Below are 26547 nucleotides of genomic sequence, written 5' to 3'. Positions count from 1 at the left end.
AAACACACTGTTCTATTCCTTTGAATATTTCTGGTACAATTCAACTGAAAATTTGAAGACCATATAAGAGAGCAAATAAAATTAAATCCTACAGATATACTCACCTGGCAATGAATATGTTCCCTTATTGCAAAAGCTACCACTTTAAAATGAAAAGGTATTAAAGATTTACATTTATTTATGGCCATTCTAACTTGAATGCTCTGACATATACCATATCCTAAATTACATTACACTAAAGAATCAATGCTACAATAATCCAAAATAACCTTAAGAAGCACAACTGGTTATCTGCTGGTCACATCTTGCAGAAACTTGCTTTTTTAATGCAGGTATTTAAATGAACTTTAATATGAAGAAAGTTTAAGATGAAGATATGAGAGACCTCCTAGATGGACTACTTTGGGGGAACAAAAGGCTCAAAGGAGAGATGAAAAGTTGCTAAATACCAAAATTGTTTTTTCTAGGCCTAAGTCTTTTATATCATCACAATCTCTATACTACTACTACTACTACTAATAATAATAATAGTGATCAGTATTCTAGAGGCTTCTAATTAACTTTACCTATATACTTTAGTTCCATTGTAAAACTAAGCAGTATTTCAGCAAGCAATTCTATTAAACTTCTGGTCAACTTGCAGAGTGTAAAAGGGGAGAAGATCTTCACATGCCACTAATCAGACAAGAGACTAATCACCAAAATATGTAAAGAGCTCAGCAAATTTAGCAACAAAAAAGCAAATGACCCCATTCAAAAATGGCAGAGGATATGAATAGAACATTCACTACAAAAGAGATCCAGGGGTCGGGCGGTGGCACAGTGGGTTAAGCGCACGTGGCGCAAAGTGCAGGGACCGGCGTAAGGATCCCGGTTGGAGCCCCCGGCTCCCCACCTGCTGGGAAGTCGCTTCACAGGCGGTGAAGCAGGTCTGCAGGTGTCTATCTTTCTCTCCCCTCTCTCTGTCTTCCCCTCCTCTCTCCATTTCTCTCTGTCCTATCCAACAACAAAGCAACATCAACAATGGCAATAATAACCGCAACGAGGCTGCAACAACTAGGGCAACAAAAAGGGGGGGGGGGGAATGGCCTCCAGGAGCGGTGGATTCATGGTGCAGGCACCGAGCCCAGCAATAACCCTGGAGGAAGAAAAAAAAAATTACATAATAATATTTTTAAAAGAAAAAAAAAAAAGAGATCCAAAAGGCTAACAAACACATGAAAAATTGCTCCAGGTCACTGATTGTTAGAGAAATGCAAATAAAGACAACACTGAAATATCACCTCACCCCTGTGAGAACAGCATACATCAAAAAAGACAGCATCAACAAATGCTGGAGAGGTTGTGGGGGCAAAGGAACCCTTCTGCACTGCTGGTGGGAATGCAAATTGGTCCAACCTCTGTGGAGAGCAGTCTGGAGAACTCTCACAAGGCTAGACATGGACCTTCCATATGACCCAGTAATTCCTCTCCTAGGGATATACCCCAAGGACTCCATAACACCCAACCAAAAAAGATATGTGTACACCTATGTTCATAGCAGCACAATTCATAATAGCTAAAACCTGAAAGCAACCCAGGTGCCCAACAACAGATGAGTGGCTGAGAAAGCTGTGGTATATATACACAATGGAATACTACACAGCTATTAAGAACAATGAACCCATTTTCTCTGACCCATCTTGGATGAAGCTAGAAGGAATTATGGTAAATGAACTAAGCCATAAAGACAAAGACAAGTATGGAATGATCCCACTCATAAACAGAAATTGAGAAAGAAGAACAGAAATGGAAACTCAAAGCAGGATCTGACTAAACTTGTAGTAGGGCACCAAAGTAAAAATCTCTGGGTAGAGGGTGAGGGTGGATGTTCAGCTTCATTGGGGGTTGGGGGGGGGTGGGATGGGACACAGTCTTCTGGTGGTGGGAATGGTGTTTATGTGCACTCCTATTAACTTGTAGTCATGCAAATCACTATTTAATTAATATGAGAGGGGAAAATTGATTGAATGTTTCAGACTTTTCAATACACAGACCATAGGCTGAGTCTCTGAAATGTTGGCTCTCCTAAAAGCTTAGACCAGGAGAGCAGAAGCAACTGGTGGCATTACTTTTGAGGTTATGTATAATACAGCAAATCCTAACAATGGGATTTTCAAAGTCAACCAATTTCCAAAGAATTTGATTATAGCAATAACTATCTATTGCCTTCTTAAACTCTAAGACAGCAGGAACCTCTCGCTTCCTCTATAAAGCCCAAATTTCCTCCAGTCCTGGAACCTCTAAGGTGAGGCTCACTTTCCTGCTTCTCTTAATTCCTACCAACTGATACTGTGTCTGCTGATCCCAAACTACTCAATGCAATGAGTACCACGTAGCATGGCATGCTTCACTTCGGAATGTGTCCAGAGACAATCAGGCGTGGAAAGTCAACCCTTCAGCATCATTACTCAGCTACTAGGTTCCAGATGTTACCATGATACCAACTGGGCATCCTTGGACAGATGACCCCACCAATGTGTCCTGGAGCTCTGCTTCCTCCAAGCCCTGCCCCACTAAGGAGAGAGAAAGGCTGGGAGTATGGATCAACCTGTCAACACCCATGTTCAGTGCAGAAGCAATTACAGAAGCCAGACCTTCCACCTTCTGTACCCCATAATGACCCTGGGTCCATACTCCCAGCAGGACAAAGAACAGGAAAGCTATCAGGGGAGGGGATAGGATACAGAGCTCTGGTGGTAGGAACTGTACCCCTCTTATCCTATGGTCTTGTCAGTGTTTCCATTTTATAAATAAATAAATTAAAATTTAAAAAAGGGGGGGAGGTACCACAGCATCAAAGCTTCCCTCAGTGTTACTGGGCATAAACTCAAGCCAGAGTCATATTCCAAGCCAGAGTCATATGCCTGACAAAGCAAGTAGGCTTTCCAGGTGAGTTCTCTTGCCAGACCAATAAGATGTTTTTAGAATATGAAATAAATAAATAAATAAATAAATAAATTCCACAACTAAAGGCAATGTAAAAAAGATAAGAAGAAGAATATAACACAGAATTAGCTCAGACAGTTTTGGAATTACCACTTGAGAAAAATAGCCATGGTACCTTTCACACACATTATTTATTTATTTATTTATTTAGTAGGAAAGAGAGAAATACAGAGGGAAAAGAGAGATAAAGAAGCAGAAAGAGACACCTTCATCATTGCTTCCCTGCTTGTGAAGCTTTTCCCTGCAGGTGGGAAGCAGGGGCTTAAACCTGAGTCTCTAAGCATGATAGCATATGTGCTCTACCAGGTATGTGAATGCCCAACCCCTAAATTCATGACTTTTTAGACACTGGTTTTTTAAAACTTTGTAAATCCAGAATGGTATGCTAAAGTTTAATACTACAATTTTACAGATACACTAGTTTTAAAAATCATGAAAATATTTTCTAGGCACTGGAAAAATGAATAATAATCTTTAAATACCTATTTGTAGGGAGACAGAAAAACTGAAGAGACAGCCTCTTGAGTCAATTTAATACAACAACCATAAAGGAAGAAAAACAGAAAGGAAAGAGTCTTCAAAAAAGAATAAAACAAACCTTCTTAAAATAGAGGTACATTATTGCTTTGTTTGATTTTGTTTTGGATAAACCTGTGAAGTATAATTAATAGGGTGAAGTACTGTTAAATCATGTTAACTACAACAATTTTATTTTCTACTGAGTTTTTAGAAACTTTTTCTTTAAGAAAAAAAAAAAGAAAAAGAAAAGGGAAGACAAGAAGAAGTTTCTTCTGAAACTGTTGATTTAACTTCAAAGTCTTTTTAAAAACCTCAATCCTCCCAGAATGGAAAGTGTTCACCTGTGACCTTCTATCTGGATTTCTTTGCTGAATCTACTGAAAGTATATCGAGGGGCTCAAATAGAAACCCGAGGCCCTACTCTTCTCATCACTTGATAAGAGAAGAAACAAAAGTGGCTTTTACCTCTAATTCGCCTAGAAAACAATTCTTTGTATACCTTTGTTACAGGAAAACTCCAGGAGACAAATGATCCTTGTACTTCTCTGTGCTAGGCAGAAACTACATACATTTTGTCAATCTTAGTTTGAGATAAAAATGAACAGCCCCTGACCAAGAAAAACAAAAACTGGAGAAGCAAAGAATAAAAAAGGACTCAATTTCTAAAAGGCCCCTTAGAGCAAGATCCCTCCAGAAAATTGCTACCTTGACACGTAAGCTTCATGGGCTTATAAAGGCCTTATATTTCCTATTTCAACAAATCCAAATCTAGACTCAACGATCACAATTTAAAATTCATAGAAAGCCTTATATTTTAATAATGTGTCTGCATATGTATTGTTTCAAATTATGTAGCAAATACCTGAAAAGTTTAAAATCAGCTACCATAAATTCTAGGTCACCCAGTGCATCACTGAAAGGAATGCCAGCATAGTACAAAAGAAAAAAAAATTACCTTCTTTATGGTAAAGCAATGAAGTGGTTTCAGAAGAATCGTTTAAAAACTCCTTTAAAGTTTTTTTTAAATATTTTATTTACTTACTTTACTGAAAGAGAAATATACGCACATAGCTTAAGACCAAAACACTGCTCAGCTCTGGTTTATGGTGGTACTGGGGACTGAACCTGGGACCTTAGTGCCTCAGACATAAAAGTTTCTTTGCATAACCATTATGCTATCACCTTAGCTCTAAAAGTTTTTTAAATTGTATTTCATTTCTTTCTTTATTAAAACATCAAATAGTATACTTTTGTTACTGAAAATATATAAAACACAGTTGACAATCTGTCTTTAAATTTAATAACCAGGAAAAAACATTTAATATATTTTCTTATTTTTCCTCTTCATGGGTATATGAATATATATTTTCACAAATTTAGGAGCAATTAAATATATTTGTGTAGAAAACACATGTACACATATGATTCTTGAATTTTGTGAGGATACAGACACACACACACATATATATATGTATTTTTAACTTTTATTCATTGATCATTACAATCTTACATTTGCTGACATCAGTGTTCAGAGGAAGAACTGAAAAAAACATGATCAAAAGCTGTATATCCCCATTATAACTTTAGAAAGCTTCTGCCTTTATTTTATACCATTAGATTTTCCTTATCCAGCCTTAAATCTATTCCTTGTTCAAATTTAGTTGTTCCCCACATCCACCTATAATGTATACTTGTGAGGTCATCACCTTCCAGAATACAATGCATCACTATCACCCCTTGCACTTCCTGTACTCCTCTATTATTTGGGGGATTTGCAATTTCCTAATGGATACTTGAGAATGGATGGTTCCACCCTACCCTGACCTACTTCCTGATCACCTCAAGGAATAGCATATGAGCAGCAAAAGTCTAATCCCAGGGGCCAGGCATATGGAAGAGGCAGACGTGTCTGGTTCCCTGCTCGAAGATAGGAAGAAGGACTCTGCTTCACAAGGCTGAGTGGATGTTTCCAACTGCTTTCTTTGGTAGATATTTTTATTATTATTTTTTATTTATTTATTGGACAGAGAAAATCAGAAATTGAGCGGGAGGGGAAAGATAGAGAGGAAGAGAGACAGAGAGATACCTGCAACATTGCTTCACCACTCCTGAAGCTTTCCCCCTGCAGGCGGGGAAGTGGGGGCTCGAACCCAGATCCTTGAGCACTATAATGCATGCGCTCAACCAAGTTCGCCACCGCCCGGCTGGATGTTTCCAACTGCTTTTTCTCACCCTAATCTGTGGTTAGTTAGTTAGTTTGGAAAGCCAAACTTTTTCATAGCCATTTTTAGCGAACTACACTTTACCGTCATTTAAAACTAAAATTCCAAGTAAGCTTTGAAAGATGAGTAACAAATAAAGGTGGGGGAGAAAGAACTTCCTAATAATCTTCACGGTATACGCATGGAGACCAAGAATTAGAAAGTGGACTGTATGCAGGCAAGTACAAGTAGTTATCTAAAGGATGAAATAGGAAGGAGAGAGTAAAGAGAAGATGAGAGATAGAAGGGGTAGTCAAGCCACAGGTGAGACAAGCCCTGCTAAGGACTTTGGCCCTCATGCCAGGAGGGCCAGGTTAAATTCATAATCCTAGTCATTACTGCAGAAAAAAATGCAAAGCTAAAGTAATGTTTTTTCAGAGAGATGATGATACGTGACCTTGGTTCACGAGAACACTGAGAAGAAAAAGTCAGTAGAACCAGGAAGCAGGTTTAATGAGGCCTTTCCACTATTCCTTGGTTTTGTATCTTTAGACTTAGTGGTCCGCTGTTAGGATAGTATGTCTCCTCAATGTTCAAGTCAGGGCTACATGAAGAAGCACAGTGCCATATGTCCTCCAGACTTCATAATTTTTGTTGTGAGTGATGAGGGTGGTTCTAAGTCTGGTGGCTATTGGGTAACCAACAGCACAGAAGGTAAAACTACTCAGGACACATTAGCCAAGAGAAGAGAGAGGAGAGGAGAGGGAGGGGAAGAGGAAGGGATGAGGGGAGGGGAGGGGGGAGAGGAAGGGAGGAGGGGAGGGAGAAGGGGAGGGGAGAGGGGAAGGGAGGGAAGAGGGAAGGGGAGGGGAGAGGGGAGGGGAGGAGGGGAGGGAGAAGGGGAGGGGAGGAGGGGAAGGGAGGGGAGGGGAGAGGGGAAGAGGGGAAGGGAGGGGAGGGGAGAGGGGGAGGGGGAAGAGGAGGGGAGGGGGAAAAGGAGGGGAGGGGAGGGGAGGGGGAAGGGGAGGGGAGGGGGAAGAGGAGGGGAGGGGGAAGAGGAGGGGAGGGGGAAGAGGAGAAGGGAGGGGGAAGGGGAGAAGGGAGGGGGAAGGGGAGGGGAGGGGAGGGGAGGGGAGGGGAGGGGAGGAGAGGAGAGGAGAGGAGAGGAGAGGAGAGGAGAGGAGAGGAGAGGAGAGGAGAGGAGAGGAAAGAAGGGAAAGGAGAGACGAGAAGAGAGAGGGAGAAAAAGAGGAACAAGTGTGAGTCCGGCAGCAGCACAGTGGGTTAAGCGCACATGGCGCAGAGCGCAAGGACCCGCAAGGATCCCCAAGGATCCTAAGGTGAAGCAGGTCTGCAGGTGTCTTTCTCTCCCCCTTTCTGTCTTCCCCTCCTCTCTCCATTTCTCTCTGTTCTATCCAACAATGATGACAACAACAGCAATAATAACTACAACAATAAAAAAGGGCAACAAAAGAGAAAATAAATAAATATTAAAAAATTTTTTAAAAAAGGAACAAAGTAAAGGAGCAGCTTCAAAGTAGCCAGTTGTTAAGTGGTTTGTCATTACTGCCATGCATTGCCTTTGTCTTAAAGAGACCACACATGGGTTTAACTTTACACATAAAAAATGGTTTCATTAAAATCTTCCAGTCCTTCCTTATTAAAACCACTCCACAATGACATTCACAATGAAAATATCAGCTGTTCTTAGAAATTCACTAAAGCACAATTAATTCCTCTTCCCAAGAATTCTGTAGGTATGTGCTCAAGGCACTGTGTTAATTGTCAGTGCTTTATTCCATGGCTTCAACAGGGATCAAAATGGGAGCAAGACAAACATGGATCCCATTAAATTCTAAAACTGAGGTTTTTTTTTTTTTTTTTTTTCCCTCACCCTCAGCCCTCTCCTTACATTGTAAAAGTAGAGAGATCCATCTGGGGAACTACAGTGACATCCAGTGGCTGTGAAGTAAACCACACTAGTTATAAAATGGCTTATTATCTCAGGAGAAAAGAATCCTCTGCTGATCCACTGCTGTGTCAAATACAGTATCTATAAAGTTGTGTATACATTGAGAACCTCACCATAGCACGATCCAAAATAAAGAAAATTCAAAAATAATAACAAAATTAGGATGTTTGCCTATCTTTAACAACTTAATCCACCTACTGAAATTTTTGGCAGTGTATTGATCTGTGCAGAAAATTTGAAATAGTGATACATTGTTTCAAAATTACAAATGTCCCGTTACCCTTCATACTGTGCTCCTGCTTAACCAAAATAAACAATGTCAAATGTTCCTCCTTCTGACTTTATTCTCTGGTATGCTTAATGGATGAGAAGTGATACTTAAGAGTATATCAATAACAACATAGAATGTCTCTGAAATTTCCTGAGCTTGTTTTGGTTATTAAAGTGAAGCGAAGTACAGAAAACTCTCAGCTCTTTAAGTCAAAATGTTTCTTGACTGTAAGGTCAGGATCTCACAAAGACTAAACCTCATACCTGTGGCGACCATTATATGAAGGTGATATAAGGGAATTTGTATAACTAGTAGAAATGAGAGATGGGCAGAAAATCAATTCAGGAAATCATAAGTACATTGATGCAAAAGCAAAGGCTTTTAGTCTTCCAAAAGTCAAATCTAGACTTCTGGTCTTCTTGGGAAGATACTTTGGAAGCTAAATCAGACTATATTGCTCTTTAATCAAAATATCACTCAGTGTGAAAGACTAGCCCCCTTCACCTCCTGTGAGGGCTCTATGAAACTCAATGAAGTCTATTCCCATTAAATCCCACCTTGTGAACTCTATGCCAGGTGAACTGGCTCCTTCGATGCTTCATGAACACAAGCATATTGCTATGCTACACCTTGGTCTTTCAATCTACTGTTCCATTTGCTTAGAATCATCTTTCGTTTAACTGCAAGGTACAATGTACATTACACCTCCAATCAAACATCCCACTTTAAGAGAGAGGCCTTGCCTCATTCCTACTAGGGTACCTCCTTACCCTCGTACTCCTTCTGTCTCTCTTTGTCTTCTCATTCTTCCTACAAGTGGGGCTACATATTTTAGTTATATGTCTTTTGTCTTTGTACTACAATAATAATTCATCACGGTGGTGTTGTTATTTCTTTTGTTTGTTTTGTTTTGTGTCTATTTTGCTCAGACCAGATCTCCAGGAAAAAACCACTTATTCAGTACAAAACAGCCCATAAATACATACTAAACTGAGGAAGGCAACCAGGGAAAAGCAGATGAGTAGACTCTGTAAAGTAAAAACAAAAACAACTACAATCGTTCACTAAGTATCTCTAAATGCATGTACATGAAAAACAGTCTGCAAAAAATACTTAGTGTAATTAGAGCTTAATTTAAAATGGAGAAACTAACAAATGTTGTCAGGGGTCAGAGAGATAGTTCAGCCAGTAGGATGTATGCCTTGCCATGTGCCTGTCCCAGATTCGAGCTCTGGCACCACATGGAAGGCACTGTAACAACAGAGAAAGCTTCAGTATTGTATTAGCTCCCTTTCTTTTTCTGTGTCTCTTTATCTAAAGGGGTGGGGTGGGGGTGGCCTAGAACAGTGAAATCACAGACACAGGAGGTCCCAATTCCACCAAATAAACACACAAACAAGGGAAACAGAAGACATTTGTCCTGTGAAATTATGGTCTATCCCATTTACTTCTCTACATTCTTATTTCTTAGTTATCAACAATGCCAAGAGCCTATAATGTGCTGAATTACTTGTGTGTTACAATATTTTCTAAGTATTTCCACCTCTTCCCTTTTGAAACATTTATTCACTGGAAATGTGTCAAAATATCTCCTAAAGAATACGAAGAGCTCAAATGATAGTGACTAAAGTTTTGGCAAATAGTTTATCCTTTTGATTCTTTACATCAACAACAGTCTCAGAATATTTACAGTTGAATGTATCCATGATTCATTATGTTGACAAAGGGCATCTATACCTACATATTAAGTTTAGCTCTTTAGGTTTTTTTTAATATTCAAATGAGAAAAAGTTAACTTAAATCTCTATATAGATAGAATACCTATTACAAGAATATTGATGATCTGCATATGAAAATAAAACTCAAGAGGCAAAATTACTGTGTGCACAAGTTACCATACCTGAGGACCTGGGCTTGAGCCCCCAATTCCCACCTGTAGGGGAGAAACTTCAAAAGCAGTCTAGCAGGCTACAGGTGTCTCTCTTTCTTACTTCCTCTCTCTTTCCCTCTCTTGCTCTATTTCTCTCTGTCTCTGATCACTTTAAAAAGGAAAATAAAATGGTTGCTAGAAGGAGTGGAATTACCAAGCAAGTAATGAGCCCCAGCTATCACCCTGTGGAAATAAGACTCAAAATAAAAGAAGAAGAAGAAAAAAAAAAGCATCCGTTTATATTGATACGAGGAAGACCAATGCACCTCAGTAATAGTTACTCAACTATTATTTTATCATATAAATAAAGGCTGATAAGACATTTATGATATTTTACCTGCTTAAAGAAATAATATGAATAAAAGAAAATGACACAGGAAAATTCTGCAACTATATTTTATTCTCATAAACTTTGCTCCAGTGCATTGATGATGCCATGAAAGATGATATTCACACATCTTTGCTTTTATTTGTGCATCTTCCAGAAAAGCACAATAATAGAAGATATTTCAATTTGATACCTAAAAGTTTGAATTGGTTGTGTAGCTGAAATTAATTTTCAGTGTTCCATCTGAGCTGTGTTCAGTAAATGAAGTGTGCATTTTATTCCTTACTCAAATTTTCAGTGCACTCTGTGAAGATACCTGCTTAAGTTAAATTTTATTATTGAAATTCAAGTTGCCTATTAGAGATAAACTTTGATGGCTACAATAAAACAAAACAAAACAAAACAAAAAGTTTCACAGTCTCCCAAAAGAAAAATGGAAGGGGGCCGGCAGATGGTAGAACAGGCACATTACCAGAAGAAACTTCAGGGGAAATTTTTCATGAGCAGTGGAGAACTACTGCAATGCTTCTCCTTTTACCCTCTAGATGGGGGAAAAAAAAAAAAGACCACTAAGAAAAAAAGGCACCAAGTTCCAGTGATAATTCTAGTGAGGAAAAAGACTGGAGGGGAGAGGAGAAAAATTTAAGAACAGTTCTGGAGATGGCACGGTAGTAGAGCAGAGCTCTGGACTTAAGCTAAGATGCAGAGTCCATGCCTTTGCAGTGCATATGCCAGCATGCTGCTCTTGTCCACCAGTCCACCATCAGCTCCCTTTCCTCAACTACCTGCCTCTTGTGAAATGAAGATATTTTTTAAACTTAAAAAAAAAAAATACAATGGCGGCTGGGTGGTAGCGCAGTGAGTTAAGTGCACATGGTGCGAAGTGCAAGGACCGGCATAAGAATCCTGGTTCAAGCTCCCAGCTCCCAACCTGTGGTGGTGGTGGGAGGTGTCACTTCACAAGCGGTGAAGCTGGTCTGCAGGTGTCTTTCTCTCCCCCTTTCTGCCTTCCCCTCCTCTCTCAATTTCTCTCTGTCCTATCCAACAACTATAGCAATGACAACAACAACAATAATAATAATAACAATAAGAACAAATAACAAGGGCAACAAAAAGGGAAAAAAATGGCCTCCAGGAGCAGTGGACTTGTAGTGCAGGCACCAAGCCCCAGCAACCCTGGAGGCAAAAAAAAAAAAAAAAAAATCAAGAGTATCAAATAATGTAATTATACATTGTGCTTATTAAAAGCTAAATTCCCACAAGCGAGTGGAACATGGCAAATATCTATTGAGAGAAAACACATTTCTATATTGTCATGGATAGAGGTTATTTTTATCACAAATGGTAGTGAAGAAAATATATATTGAGCCTTTTCTTTCTTATTTATTTATTTATTTATTTATTTATTATTCTAAGAAGGTAAGGAAGCCAGTTGAACTGGAAACCTCAGAACTCAAGACTTTCCTGGCAGACTGCAGTCTCCGGTTCTTGGCTGAGCTGTCAAGATCAGCTGACATACTGTAGCTCTTCAACTTTCAACTGGGAGTGGAAGGGGGGGTGGCGGGGGAGCTGGAGTCCTGAATCCCAGCAGCGACTGTTGAACTACACATATTTATTTTCTAAAGGCTTACTTGTCCTCTCCTTGAGTTGCTGACACATCCCAGGACAGAAGTCTTGAACTCAGTAGTACACAAGCACTTTGTGAAGTATGTAGGGTACAGAGGTACTTTGCAGAATCTTGTAAAAATGAGTGCTGTGGAACACATAGCTTCTCTCTTAACATTGTCTTTATTCCATTTTTTTAGACAAAGGCAAACTTTTTTTTTTTCGGATGGATTCTTTCTTTGGTTATTGCTCTGGTGTCTAAAGCCTCTAAGGCATCAAACAAGGGGAAACTGTAGACATAGGTCTTTATCAAACAAGAAGCTGGATATCTCTTTTGACTATAGAGTTTTTATACAAATCTTTAAATAAACTGAAGGTACTAGTTGAGTTGCTACTGGTAACTTAAAATAATTTGATGACTGTTGCTAGAAGTTTTTGCTGTTATAAAACAAGAGGTTTATGGTAGTCTGTATAATAGATACAAAAAGATATTCACATTTCAATCCCCACAACCTAGAGTCTGTGTAACTATGTTTAAAAAAAAAAAAAGATTTTACAGATGGGATTGGGTTAAAGATTTTGAAATGAGATGACTCTGACATAGCTGAGTGGGACATAATCGCTACTTTTCTTAAAAGAGAGAGAGAAAGAAAACATGACAAGAATAGAGGAGAAGGCAATGTGAGGACTGAAGTAGAGATTAGAACGATCAGTCACAAGGTAAGGAAAACTTTAGAAGGCAAGGAACAGAATCTTCCCTGGAGCCTCTGAAAGAAGGATATCCCTGTTGACACCCAGATTTTAACATAGTGATACTGACTTCAAATTTCTAGTCTCCAGACTAAGTTGTAAGAGAATAAATTCCATTTCTTTATTAATAAGGCACTAAATCTGTGTAGTGTTACAGGTATAACAGTAAACTAGTGCAGAATATATATTTAGTGGTGGGTGAGGTATAGAAATATACCTCCATAATCTTATAATTTTGTAAACCATTATTAACTAATAAAAATGAATCACTTGAAAAAACTAACATAAAGTTCAAATAACATTGCTACAACAAATTTCTTTTGCCTGATCTATTTATATGAATTTAAAACTGAATATTTATCACTGGAAACATAGGAAAGTAGGAGATAAAACTGTTGCCAAATCTTGTACCATTCTAGGAAAAAGATGGAATTTCCTTATACTTTAAAAAAAACACAGCTCACTCAGATCTAGAGGGATGCAGAGGTCACACAGGCTCCTAAGCTGAATATGGGCCTCAGATCACATCAAATCGATGGGGTTTACAGTCAACAATATTTATACCCCTTTCCCATATTAGGGAGCTACTCTCTTCCCTGATCTAGCTTTCTGGTTTTCTTTCCCAGCCATGACATCATCTCCCCAGACAATAATTTGGATCCATCTGCATATCAGATTTCAGGCTCAGGGGCAAAAAGAAAAAGAAAAAAAGTAGTATAGCCACAGGCCCTTTAGAATTTAACTAAAATATGCCTACTAGCTATCTACAAAATGGAGGACCCCCCCCCCAACTCTTCATCTGCACTATTCCAGCCCTTAGGTCCATGATAGGTCAATGATTTGCTTGGCTTTGTATGTTAACTCTCTTGTCAACAACCAGGTTCCAGATGCTAGCATGATGCCTACCAGACTTCCCTGGACAGACAACCCCACCAATGTGTCCTGGAGCTCTGCTTCCCCAGAGCCCTTCCCCACTAGGGAAAAAGAGAGACAGGCTGGGAGTATGGATGGACCTGTCAATGCCCATGTTCAGTGGGGAAGCAATTACAGAAGCCATATCTTCCACCTTCTGCATCCCACAATGACCTTGGGTCCATACTCCCAGAGGGTTAAAGAATAGGAAAGCTATCAGGGGAGGGGAGGAGATATAGAGTTCTGGTGGTGGGAATTGTGCGAAGCTGTACCCCTCTTATCCTATGGTTTTGTCAATGTTTCCTTTTTATAAATAAAAAATTAAAAGAAAAATGCAGCTCACAATAAGATATGCATTTCCAGCTTAAAAGCCGCTTAAAGTCTATTCTTTATGACTTAAAAGTGTTGGAGAGATGGTCTAATAGTTGTAAAAAATACTTTCATGCCTGAGGCTCTGAGGTCCCAAGTTCAATAGCCAGTACCACCAGAAGCTAGAGTAAAGGAGTGCTCTGGTTAAAAAAAAACAAACAAAAACAAAAGCACCAAAGCAAAGAAGTTATATTTTTTCAAGTAAATTTAGGCTACATATCCATAAAGAAAACTATCACTGAGGATACTTTCCAAATCTGTACTGCAAATAGTAATCCAAGTAATAGTTTAATTTATTGAGGTTTTTTTTTTCAGTGTTCATTGTGCTATTAAGATTATGAGAAAATTAGTCTTCCAATTTTGATGTCTAATTTCTCAGAGATTATCTCTTAAACAAATAGGAGTGGCAAATGTGTATTTGGGTGCTTACTCCCATTCTGTTCTACTTTGTCTTTCAACCACCAAGACCAAACCAAAAAAAGTAAAGCAAAAGACTATTCATAACCCCCTTCTTCCTGTTTTTCTATACCTGAGGATAATCTCTGCCCTATGGCTGAAATTATGAAGGACAGAAAAGCAACCATGTGACTATGATTCTGTTTCCTTACCTAGACCTATGCGAGGCAGGTGCTCAAAGAGGGTCCAACTGTGGTCATCAATGTAGTGATTCTTCAGGATCAACAACTGGCAAACATCTCGGGCAGTTATATCACTGGGTACCTCTAACGCCCTGCTGGTTTCATCTTCACTGTATACTTTAATTACCTGTGTAAATAGAAATAAGAAAATAAGTAAAAAAAAGAAGAAGCTTAATATCATCCTAATAAGTAATGGCACATATTGGTTGATAGTATTATCAATTCCTTGTATAGTTTTTGTACATATAATTTTTTAAATTTACTATTAGAGATAAATTGAGAGGGGAGGAAGAGACAGATAGGGAGAGAGGGAGATTCTACTGCTTTACCACTTGTGAAGCTTTCTCCTTGCAGGTGGGAGCCAGGGGCTTGAACCTTGGTCCTTGCACACTATAATGTGTGAACTTAACTAGTTGCACCACTGCCTGGGCCCCATTTAATTTGTTTGTATACTGCATGAATGTAACATGCCCAAAACCTCTGACATTATATATCGAAGTCATTTTGTCCAAAAATTTCCACTTCTCACTAAAGCTGAGGTTACTCAAGTATCATACAGTATCATTTCCCTACAACTAAAGTCTATTAAAATATTATAAATAAAAATGTTATATGTATTCTCAGTATGTAAAAATGCACAACAAAACTGGAGGCTATTTTAGTAAGCAAAATAAGTCAAAAATTCAAAGACAACTACCAGAAAATTTCATTCATAGATGGAACAGTGATAGGTAAAGTAAACAAACTTTTTTTTTAAGTAACCAAACTGCCTTTGAGACTTTGTGAAAAACTACAGAGGGTTATCACAGGTAGGATAGATGGACAAGGGAATCCTGATGGTGGGTAGGAGAGGTGCACAAAAATATTATCAGAGTGTGAAGCTATACCTCTGAATTCTTATAATTTTATAAAATAATATTAAATCATTAGCAATAAAAATTATTACCAAAATATTCCATTCCATACTTAAACACTGCAAGCAATCTAAGTAGCAGAGGTAATTTTTTCCCAAAAATTCACTAGTATATGCAATAAATAGAATCAAACTTAATGAAAAATTCACTTCTCCGTTTCAGGGATACAAATGTGACAATTTTTTTTTTACCAGATCCTTTTATTATTCTCCTTTCCAATTCTATTTGCCTATGTTATTCAGTTTTAGTCACTGGAATGAAATTATATGTAAAGTTGTAGTTTTATGTCTAAACACCCAAGATCCTCACATTCACCCAAGATACTCCATTCTCTCCTATCACCATTAACTAAATGTTACTTGAGTTGAATGATGATACAATGATGTACACTGAGCCTTTGTCCATAAATAACTATGTAGAAGTTATTCAACTAGGAACACCCTTAAGGAATTTTGACATGAGCATGAAATAAGCTTTTATTGTGTTAACCTACTAAGAATTCATACTTCTCTGCTATAGTCGCTAATGTTACCCTAAATTATAAAGAGACAAGTTTGTATACAACACACCCTCAATATTTATCAAGTTGTGCTTTCAGCTAGAATTTACACTATTAATTGTGAAATGCCACACATTCGTTAAATTAATTAATAAGATGAAAATGCCCATTACATTAGAACAGTAAAATCAACACACACACACTAACTTTGAAGGTGGCAAGAAAATTGAACAATATACCTTTAGTAAAAGCATCTCTACATTTTCAGTAGTTTACAAAGTGCAAATTAAAATGAAAGAGCAACTATGCCTTATCAATTATTTTTTTAAACTATGCTTAAAAATAGTACAGATAGTAAAAGAGAGGTGGCTCAGTAGTAAAGTACATGCCATGCGAAACTGAGGTCCTGAATTCGATTCTCCACACAAGAAAATTAACGAAACAAGTAGAAAATTAAACATGACAAAGTGGTGCTACTCTCACTCTCATTAAAAAAAAGAGGAAAAGTTCATTAACATCGTTGGTTTCTTAAAATCATAAAAATTATATAAATTGATACCAGTATTTTTGTACACATATTGGAACATAAAAAAAGTAAAAACACTAATCCTTTGACTCAAGATTTTAACATAAGGAAAAATTGGGGATGAGAGTGTTTTGTAGATAATTACCATGGTGAGATGAGAAAATTGTACCCATGTGCCAACAATTTTATTATAAATTATTAACCCCCAGTAAGATGATAATAAAGAAATTAAAGGATATATATTCAATGGACTATTCTTCTGCAATCAAAACATGAAATTTTATACTTGGGGAAGAATGGATAAAATTGGAAATTATCAAGGGTTGGGCGGTGGCGCAGCAGGTTAAGCATAGGTGTGCAAAGCACAAGGACCAGCACAAGGACCAGCTCAAGGATCCTGGTTGGAGACCTGGCTCCCCACCTGCAGGGGAGTTGTTTCACAGGCGGTGAAGCAGGTCTGCAGGTGTCTCTTTTTTTCTCCCCCTCTCTGTCTTCACCTTCTCTCTCCATTTCTCTCTGTCCTATCCAACAATGACAATATCAACAACAATAATAAAACAATAAGGGCAACAAAAGGGAAAATAAATAATAAAAAAAATTAAAATATTTTAAAACAAATAAACAAAAAGAACTGGAAGTTATCATGCTAAGTGAAATAAGTAAAGGAATAGGGGTGGAGCCAAGATGGGACTTGGAAACAACACCTGGCATGAGCTCCAAAAACAAGCAGCTAAGCCTGGGATTCTCTAGACAGGGTAGGATACTGGCCCTTCAGTAGAAGAGTGAACAAAGGGTGGTCAGGGTGACACTAAAAAAAGAGTCCTATAACACACTGTTGAGCTGGCAAACAGAGGTCAAAGGACAAAGAAAGGAAAATCTTTCATTTTTATTTATTTATTTATTTATTTTTTAATTTCTTTATTGGGGAATTAATGTTTTCCATTCAACAGTAAATACAATAGTTTGTACATGCATAACATTTCTCAGTTTTCCATATAAAAATACAACCCCCACTAGGTCCTCTATCATCCTTCTTGGGCCTGTATTCTAACCCCCCTACCCTAGAGTCTTTTACTTTGGTGCAATACACCAATTCCAGTTCAGGTTCTACTTGTGTTTGCTCTTCTGATCTTGTTAAAGAAAGGAAAATCTTTTGCTTATTTCTGAACTCCCCCTCCCCGCTCACCCCAGAACCAGCCCCCAGGGGTTGGACAGCCTCTCTTAGCAGGGTTCCTGATGAGAGATTTTTCTTTACCAAGATTCCTGGCTCACCAGGGGTGCCATTGCAAGTCTTTTTCTTTTGGTTTTCCTTCTCTCTCTCTCTTTTTTTTTTTAGGTGTCTGGAGCTCTATTTGAGTAACAAAATACCTTACCAATCAGAGCCTCAACCCTGGGAAAGTCTGCCTAGAGGTTTATTATTTTTTTTGATACTTCTTATAATTGACTGTCTTTGCTCAGGCTGCCTACAGCCAATCCAAAGCAGTCCACACAGCAGACTTCTGTTAGGATTTTTTACTCATTTTATTTTATTATTACAATCATTATATACACATGTCCCTTTTCCCTTCTCCTTTTTCAGGTTGATCAAAATTAACTGTTTTTTTTTTCATTAATAGGTGATTAGGTGTCCTATCCATTGTGAGAGGAACTTATTTCTCTCTGCCTCTTCCCTCCACTTTCCTTTTTCTCTCCTCCTAGCTAATTCAAAAAAAAAAAAAAGAAAAACTCTTTCTTTTCAGTGCTTTTTTTTTTCTTCCTTCTTTTGCTTTCTGAATTCACTAATACTCATTTGTGAATAATTTTGTGGATAAAATCTGACTCGGAGTGGACTCTGTGTGTGTGTCTTCTCTACTTCCCTTTATCCTCTTGCTATCCCTAGAATTTATAGTGGACAGTATATTTGTATAAATGTCTATTCTTGCTCTCCCTTTTTTCTTTTCTTTTTCTTTTTCTTTTTCTTTTGGTTTTGGTTGCTATTTTTTCTTGGCCTGGAGGTGTTGTTTGGCTAACTGGTATTGGTTGGGCTGCATCAATCCTTGCTTTAGTTACTACTGTTGTAATTTCTGAGGTTGGTGACTGCATTTGCCATAAAGGTCTTTAGTATAGCAGGGCTTGTACTCAAAACACAACAACTGAAGAACAACAGAACAGAAAAATAAAAAACACATCAATAAAAAAAAAAAAACATGGTTAAACCAAGAGCAAATAAAACTGCTAACACAATGTATCAGGACAGGAGCCCAGAAGAAACTACAAATCAGTCAGAAGTAACCATAGATAAGAAAAGTATGCAAGCAATAATAAACCTAATAATCACAGAAATGAAGATAACTATGGAGGAAAGGGCTATCAGAATTAGGGAAACAACAGATGATACCCACAAGGAAAATATTAGCTACCTCGAGGTAATTAGAGAACTGAAAGCTGAAATAGCTGAGCTAAAAGGCCAATTACCAGAACAAGCTAATACTATAACTGAGCTGAAGAAAGAAGCTGAGGGAAGGGAAAGCAGGTTAACAGAAGCAGAAGACAGAATTAACCAGATGAGCTAGATGAGCTAGAGAAAACTAAGAAAGAGGTAAAAGAGCTCAAAAAAGAGATTGAGAGACACTGAAAACAACAACAGAGACATATGGAATGATCTCAAAAGAAGTAACATTCACATAATTGGCCTGCCAGAGGAAGAGAGGTGGGGAGCTGGGGGCTCGAACCAAGATCCTTAGCCAGTGCTTGTGCTTTGTGCCACATGCACTTAACCCACTGCGCTATCACCAAACTCCCTCATGTCTGCCCTCTTCTAACAGTATTTTTATTGTCTTCTAGGGAAAGGGTGTCATCCCTCCTCATTGACTCTTTGTGGTTGTGGTAGCTAATTTCCAGCTTAGAGATGGGGCACTAGATCTGCTGAAATTGCCTGCAAGAGTGTTTGTCAAAGAATCAAAGACTTTGCAAGCTAGGCATCTTGAAATCAGTCTTACTGAAGTACATACACTAAAGAAATGGAAACATTGGGTTGTTATTGGGTTGTTGGGAAAATCAGGATATATTTTTCTATTTCTCTGCAAAAATGCATCAAGACTTTTCTGACAACCCAATATAAAGAAGGCTTTTTAAAGCAATTTAGAGCCAACTTACTACTGCCTCAGTTTTATACAGAAGATAGTATCTGACCAATCAGCACATGAATCCATCCCAACTGCAACTAATTATTTCACAGATAGACCTATGAATAAACAAAGCTATGTACATAACTGTTCACACACCATAAAGTGGGCTCTCTCCCTCCCTCCCACTCCTCTCCTGGGAGGAGATAGGATGAATCTGCTATTCTTCATGCAGAGAGTAATTATGGGATGGAGTAAGCCATGCCAAGTCTAGGGGATGCTGTTGTGTGTACCCGACTGGACCAAGTATTGGCAAGCACTCCTGCCCAAAACAATAAACTAAGGCGCTCTAATCCTAGGGTTGCCCCCTCTTACAGAGCAATGATGAGCCTCTGCTTTTAGAGCCTGCTTCACCTCCAGTGCCAGGAGAAAAGGACTATTGGGAAAGACCTAGTAGGCACTGGAGAAGTTGCCTGTACTTCCTTACTAACCTCATGTGTTTTCTTCAGAAAGATAGCAACAATGGAGTAAGAGGCAAAACCGGGGGAAAATGGAAAAGAAATTTAATCAGGACATGGCATTATTTATTCATATTATGTTGCTGCAAATTTATATAAAATTAGTTGCCAAAATTCACTATACATTTAAAAGACCAGGTCAATTGAGCTATTTGAAATAGGTGAGTGTATTTGTTTTGAAAGTCAGTATCACCTACTAAGTGAAAAAATGACACTTTTGCTAAAGATGCATTTCAAACACCTAATTTTTTTTTAGGTTTCTTTGTTTTTTAATATTTATTCCCTTTTGTTGCCCTTGTTTTTTATTGTTGTAGTTATTGTTGTTGTTATTGAGGTCGTTGTTGTTGGATAGAACAGAGAGAAATGGAGAGAGGAGGCGAAGAGAGGGGGAGAGAAAGATAAGACACCTGTAGACCGCCTGTGAAGGTGACTAGAGCCGGGGCTAGAACAGGGATCCTTAAGCCGATCCTTGTGCTTTGTGTGGCGCCCAACTCCTTCAAACCTAATTTTAAATATTCTACCTATTGTTGATATTTGCCACAAATACACATTCATCACCTAAGTGATAAAATTATATTTGGTTTGATAACCCATAGCGGAATATCTCTATCATCTCTTGAAGTTATACAATAATTATAAAAAAAACAAACATACTATCAGTGGAGTACCTTTAGGGTGATAGTTCACTAGATAGGGGACATGCCTTGCCAAGCACATGGCCCAGGTTTGAGCCCGGATACCACAATGGGAGGTGCCAAGACAAGGGGGCAAGCTCTAGGACTATGGAATTGTTCTCTATCTAGATAGAAAAGACAGCCTAAGAGCAGTGAAAAACACATGTACATGGCCCTAGCGCCTCTAAAAAAATTTTTTAGCTTAATTTTATTTCTCCTTACAATAAAAGGGAGTTTAGATATGAAATTAGTTGCGTGCAGGGGAGGGGGTAGGGAGTGGAAGGACTTAGGCCTTAAATTTCTAGTAGAACGGAATAAGCTTTGAGATAAAGTTACTGGTTTTTTTTTTTTAATATTTCATTTGAGAGAGAAAGAGACAGAGATCAGAGCACTGCTCAGTTTTGGTTTATGGTGGGGCTAGAGGTCGAACCTGTGACCCCACAGCCTCAGACATGAGTCTTTTGCATAACCATTATGCTATGTCCTTGATATTATAGTACTAAATCTACCTACTTAACTGGAAAGAAAAGTCACTAGGAAAGCAACCACATTAGTAAGGATTAAAAGTAAATTTTTAAAAGGGGGGGACGGTAGCGCAGTGTACATGGGGCGAAGTGCAAGACCTGGTCTAAGGATCCATGTTTGTGTCCCTGGTTCCCCACCTGCAGCGCGGTGAGGAGGGTGTTCCCCTCTCTGTCTCTCCCCATTTCTCTCTGTCCTATCAGACAACAACCACATCAATAACAACAACAATAACTAAAAACAGTGATAACAAAAGAGGAAAAATTACCTCCAGGAGCAGTGGATTTGGGAACCCCAGCCAGCAATAACCCAGGAAGCAAAAAAAAAAAAAAAACTGCAGGGGCTATAGCATAAGGATTATGCAAAATGACTTTCATGCCTGAGGCTCTGAAGTCCCTGGTTCATTCCCAACACTATCATCAGTCAAAGCTGAGCAGTGATAGGTTGGCCTGAGCACAGTCTCACCCTTTCACACACTCTTTCATTAAAATATTTTTTAAGGGAGTCGGGTGGTAGCGCAGCAGATTAAGCGCAGGTCAAGCAAAATGCAAGGACTGGAGTATGGATCCTGGTTCGAGCCCCTGGCTCCCCACCTGCAGGGGAGTCACTACACAAGCGGTGAAGAAGGTCTGCAGGTGTCTATCTTTCTCTACCCCTCTCTGTCATCCCCTTCTCTCTTCATTTCTCTCTGTCCTATCCAACAACGACGATATCAATATCAACAACAATAATAACTACTACAACAATAAAAAACAACAAGGGCAATAAAAGGGAAAATAATATTAGAAGGTCAGGCTAAAAAATTAAGTGACTGTATGATGAATTTTAAGTTCTTATTAGCTTCCTTATGCATATGAAACCACCTTTAAATAATTAAACACCTCAAAATTACAAAAAAAAAAAAAACAGGAGGAAAAGATTCAGAGTAAAATAATGGTATGCTATTTCCTTGATGTACTGAGAAGGAAGAAAAATATTTTTTATACTTTCGAATAAAGGAGCATTAGCCGTTTCTAGTTCTATGGTCTAAATCACCACCTTCACTTATAAAGTGAAAATAGAATAATAATATTATTCAAGTTGATCTATCTACATCCATTTGAAATGTCATGCCAGCAGGAAAAATACTGCTGGGGCTATAAGGAAGAATAGAAACCTTCTTTTATTTACCCATGGACAGACACTTGACTAGCAACAGAAAGAAACACTGATAAGGTCTGTCTGTATCATCCCATCAGCACAAACAGCAAATGTGCCCAAGGACAGCCACTGGGTATGCAGTCTGTGTTTAGGAAGTCCTTCCATGTAATCCTGACAATCAGTGCAACCTTGGCCTTTGGAGCGGTTTACAGTTTCAAAAACTGCTCTGGGAGCATATGGCAACTAGCAATGGAAATTTAATACATAGACAGAACAACCCTAGCAGGATATGTACCAGAATGTGTGCAAAGCAGGTCTCTGTTTTGGCTGACAGCCTTTATCAATGCTTAAAACTCAACTACCATAGACTGCGCTCCAAAAAGTGTAAGTTGAGGCAGAGGATTAAAAATGATCATGACTTATTTTTAAAATAGTAGACACAACAATGTTCAAATATACAGCAACAGCAAGAAAGGGCTAACTTTGCAGGGGAAAAAATAGAAGACCTTGGGATCTCTAAAGCCTTGAGAGTAAAATACACAATATTTAAAATATAAGGCAAGTCTAATTTGTGAACTAAATAAATCAATGGCCAAATCTGAAAGGAAAGGTAATTCAACATATATCATTTTCTCCCCAAATAATCACATAATCTCCATTTAATATAATCACCAGAAATCCTGCTTCTAAGCAGGGTTCAATGAAGTGAGTGGTTTCAGTTGTACTGAAGAAGGGCTCTGCAAGTCAGCCTTTCCCTCCTCACCAAGGATCCCAGGAATGTGCGGGCAAGGCCACAGCTAGGTCTCTTCCCAACCTGCATGCTCATCCCAAAGTATTTGAAAGAAACAAGGCATGACCTTGAGGTCATCTAGCAATGCCACAAAGCATACAGGGGGAAGTTGGACCCCTACGTTGGTAAGGGTAACTTCATATTTCCCTGAAAAATCCTTTGTTTCCTCAGAAGTGGGGAAAGAGAATAGAAACAGTCATTCAGCAAGGACGAGAAGAAGGAGAGAGGAAAGGAGGGAAAGACAGAAACTATTTGAGCAAGAATTTAGACCATGAAGAAAAGAGTTGTTTTTGTTTGTTTGTTTGTTTGTTTGTTTTCCAGAGCACTGCCCAGTTCTGACTTCTGGTGGTCCTGGGACTTGAACCTGGGACCTCAGAGCTTCATGAAGTGTTTACGTGTTTTAGATAGCCAGTATATTATCTTCTCAAATCAAGATTTTTTTCTTTTAATGAATGAAAGAGTAGAGGGAAAGATACTTGTGACATGAATATCTTCAGTGCCATAATTTCCACTTCAGTAAAATATAAACTGAATTTTCAAATTAATGAAAATTTAAATGTCACATTTATGAGTTTATTAGAATTTCCTATAGACTAGTATTTCATTCAGTTGTTTTATAACTGAAACACTATATTTAATTATTAAGATTTTACCACTTTAAAAGGATAAAAGATTTAAATAGAAAAATTAATGCCTCAGTTTATCTACTGATCACACATAGTGGTAATCTATAATTAGTAGATAATAAATAACATAACGACATGGAACTGAATTATGCCCCTAATTAGGTCTCAAAGTAAATTATCTTTCTCTCTCTCTCTCTTTTTTTTTTTTTGAAAGAAGATCTCAGTTGGAATTTACTTATACATTTTTATAAGAAAGCTAAGCTATTCCCCACAGGGAATAGCAGGGCTGCAGGTGTTTCTTTGTCTCTTTCCATCTCTATCTCCACTCCCCTCTCAATTTCTCTGTCTCTATCCTTCCCCATTCTCTATAAAACCCATTATTTCTCCCGGTCCTGGAACTTCTGCGATGGAGCTTGCTTTCCTGCATGCTTCTCTCAATTCATACCAATTGATATTGCATCTGCTGGTCTCAACCTAATCAATGAAAGCAGTACCACCTTGGCATGTTTCACTTTGGACAGTGTCTAGAGACACCAGGCGTGGAATGTAAACCCTTCAGCTTCATTACTCTGGTGCGACCTTTCCTAGTTCATAGGACTCTTTTTAATTCCATTTCAGGTGGTGCATTTCCTAACAAAGCCTAAGAAGCTATATATAGACCAGGATCCATGAGACAGAGTTTATGTACATATGTATCCACAAGTTGGGAGAAAACATATACCTTAAAGCAAAAGTGCAAAATAGTTTGCAGTGACTTAATAAATGCAGCAAGCAAGTAGAAAGACCTCAAAAAAGACACCACTGGGAGTCGGGCTGTAGCGCAGCGGGTTAAGCGCAGGTGGCGCAAAGCACAAGGACCAGCATAAGGATCCGGGTTTGAACCCCGGCTCCCCACCTGCAGGGGCGTCGCTTCACAGGCGGTGAAGCAGGTCTGCAGGTGTCTATCTTTCTCTCCTCCTCTCTGTCTTCCCCTCCTCTCTCCATTTCTCTCTGTCCTATCCAACAATGACAACAACAATAATAATAACTACAACAACAACAACAAAAAGACACCATAAACTACCTAATCAAAAAGCTTCTACTTAGACCCAGATACTCTCCTTACCTACTTCCTATTTCACTTCCCTCAATCACTCCAAGGCTAACCTTATAAGACAAAGTACGGACTACAAAAGCTGGATAAGAGTAAGAGACAGGCATACTTTAATGATGGCTCTTTTGGTTACTACCAGGCCACCCCATCGCCCAGAACCTTAGTCAGGGAATCCTGGGATTCCCACACAGACATGATGGGTTTCTAAGAGATCCCTCTCACCACTGTCACTGGTCATCTCCATCAGGAATAATAGAAGGGACCCCTTTGTGGGCCCCTACAGGCCTTGCCCCCTATGAGGATCAAGAATGATAAGGACTGCCCTTTTCTGAAGGGAGGTTGGGCCAACATTACCACTAGAGGAAGATGGGTCCTGCAATTAGTGCAGTCTAGAATGTTCCTTACCATGATCACAGAATGTGAGCTCAGACCTATAGGGATGCAGATGTCAGGCTCAGGCAAAAACTAATAATATACCTTTGGAATATACCTAAATAGACCTACTACCTATTTCCAAAATGGAGACCCCAAATTTTCATCTTCAATATTCTTGTCTTTAGGTTCATGAATCAACAATGTTTGGCTTTATATGTTAACTCTTTTCCAGCCACCAGGTTCCAGATGCTACTATGATGTCAACCGGACATCCCTGGGCAGACAACCCCACCAATGTGTCTTGGAGCCCTTCTTCCCCAGATCCCTACTCCACTAGGGAAAGAGAGAGACAGGCTGGGAGTATGGAACAACCTGCCAACGTCCATGTTCAGCAAAAAACCAATTACAGAAGCCAGACTTTCCACCTTTTGAACCCCATAATTACCCTAGGTCATATTCCTAGAGGGATAAAGAATAGGAAAGCTGGGGTCTGGCAGTAGTACAGCGAGTTTAGTTAAGTGCACATGGCGCAAAGCCCAAGGACCTGTGTAAGGATCCCAGGTTCTACTCCCCACCTGCGGGGGAGGGGAGGGTCAATTCACAAGCGGTGAAGCAGGTCTGTAGGTGTCCGTCTTTTTCTCCTCCTCTCTGTCTTTTTAAAATATTTTTTATTTTCCATTTTTGTTGCCCTTGTTTTATTGTTGTAGTTATTATTATTGTTGTTATTGATGTCATTATTGCTAGATAGGACAGAGAGAAATGGAGAGAGGAGAGAAAGACAGAGGAGGGAGAGAAAGACAGACACCTCAGACCTGCTTCACTGCCTGAAGGTGGGGAGCCGGGGCTTGAACCTGGATCCTTTCTCTGGTCCTTGGCTTGGCACCACATGTGCTTAACCCGCTATGCTACCACCTGACTCCCTTTCCTCTCTCCATTTCTTTCTGCCTTATCCAACAACAACAACATTAATAACAACAATAATAATAACCACAACAATGACAAAACAGCAAAGGCAACAAAAGGGGAAAAAAAGAGAAAAAAAGCTTGTGGGTGGGGGGTAGAAAGCATAATGGTTATGCAAAGAGACTCTCACTCATCCCTGAGGCTCTGAAGTCCCAGGTTCAATCCCCTGTACCACTATAAACCAGAGCTGAGCAGTGCTCTGGTTAATAAATAAATAAATAAATAAATAGGAAAGCTTTCAAGGGAGGGGTGATGGGATACGGCATTCTGGTGGTGGGAATTGTGTGGAAATGTACCCCTCTTATCCTATGGTCTTGTTA

The 26547-nt window shown here is 38.9% G+C and overlaps 1 protein-coding gene across 2 annotated transcripts in view; it reads right to left on the bottom strand.

Moving 5' to 3' along the window:
* GRB14 (growth factor receptor bound protein 14) overlaps positions 1 to 26547 on the bottom strand; it is a 169693-nt gene that overhangs the window by 35657 nt on the left and 107489 nt on the right. For both annotated transcript variants that reach the window (XM_007539347.2, XM_007539348.3), the window contains one exon: positions 14454 to 14610. In XM_007539347.2, coding sequence (XP_007539409.1) covers positions 14454 to 14610 — 157 coding nt within the window. The remainder of the gene's footprint in view (positions 1 to 14453; positions 14611 to 26547) is intronic.

This window comes from Erinaceus europaeus, chromosome 18, assembly GCF_950295315.1.
Source record: "Erinaceus europaeus chromosome 18, mEriEur2.1, whole genome shotgun sequence".
Taxonomy (NCBI): domain Eukaryota; kingdom Metazoa; phylum Chordata; class Mammalia; order Eulipotyphla; family Erinaceidae; genus Erinaceus; species Erinaceus europaeus.
Note: the sequence above shows the minus strand (reverse complement) of the source record. Positions and strands in the feature narration are given on the sequence as shown.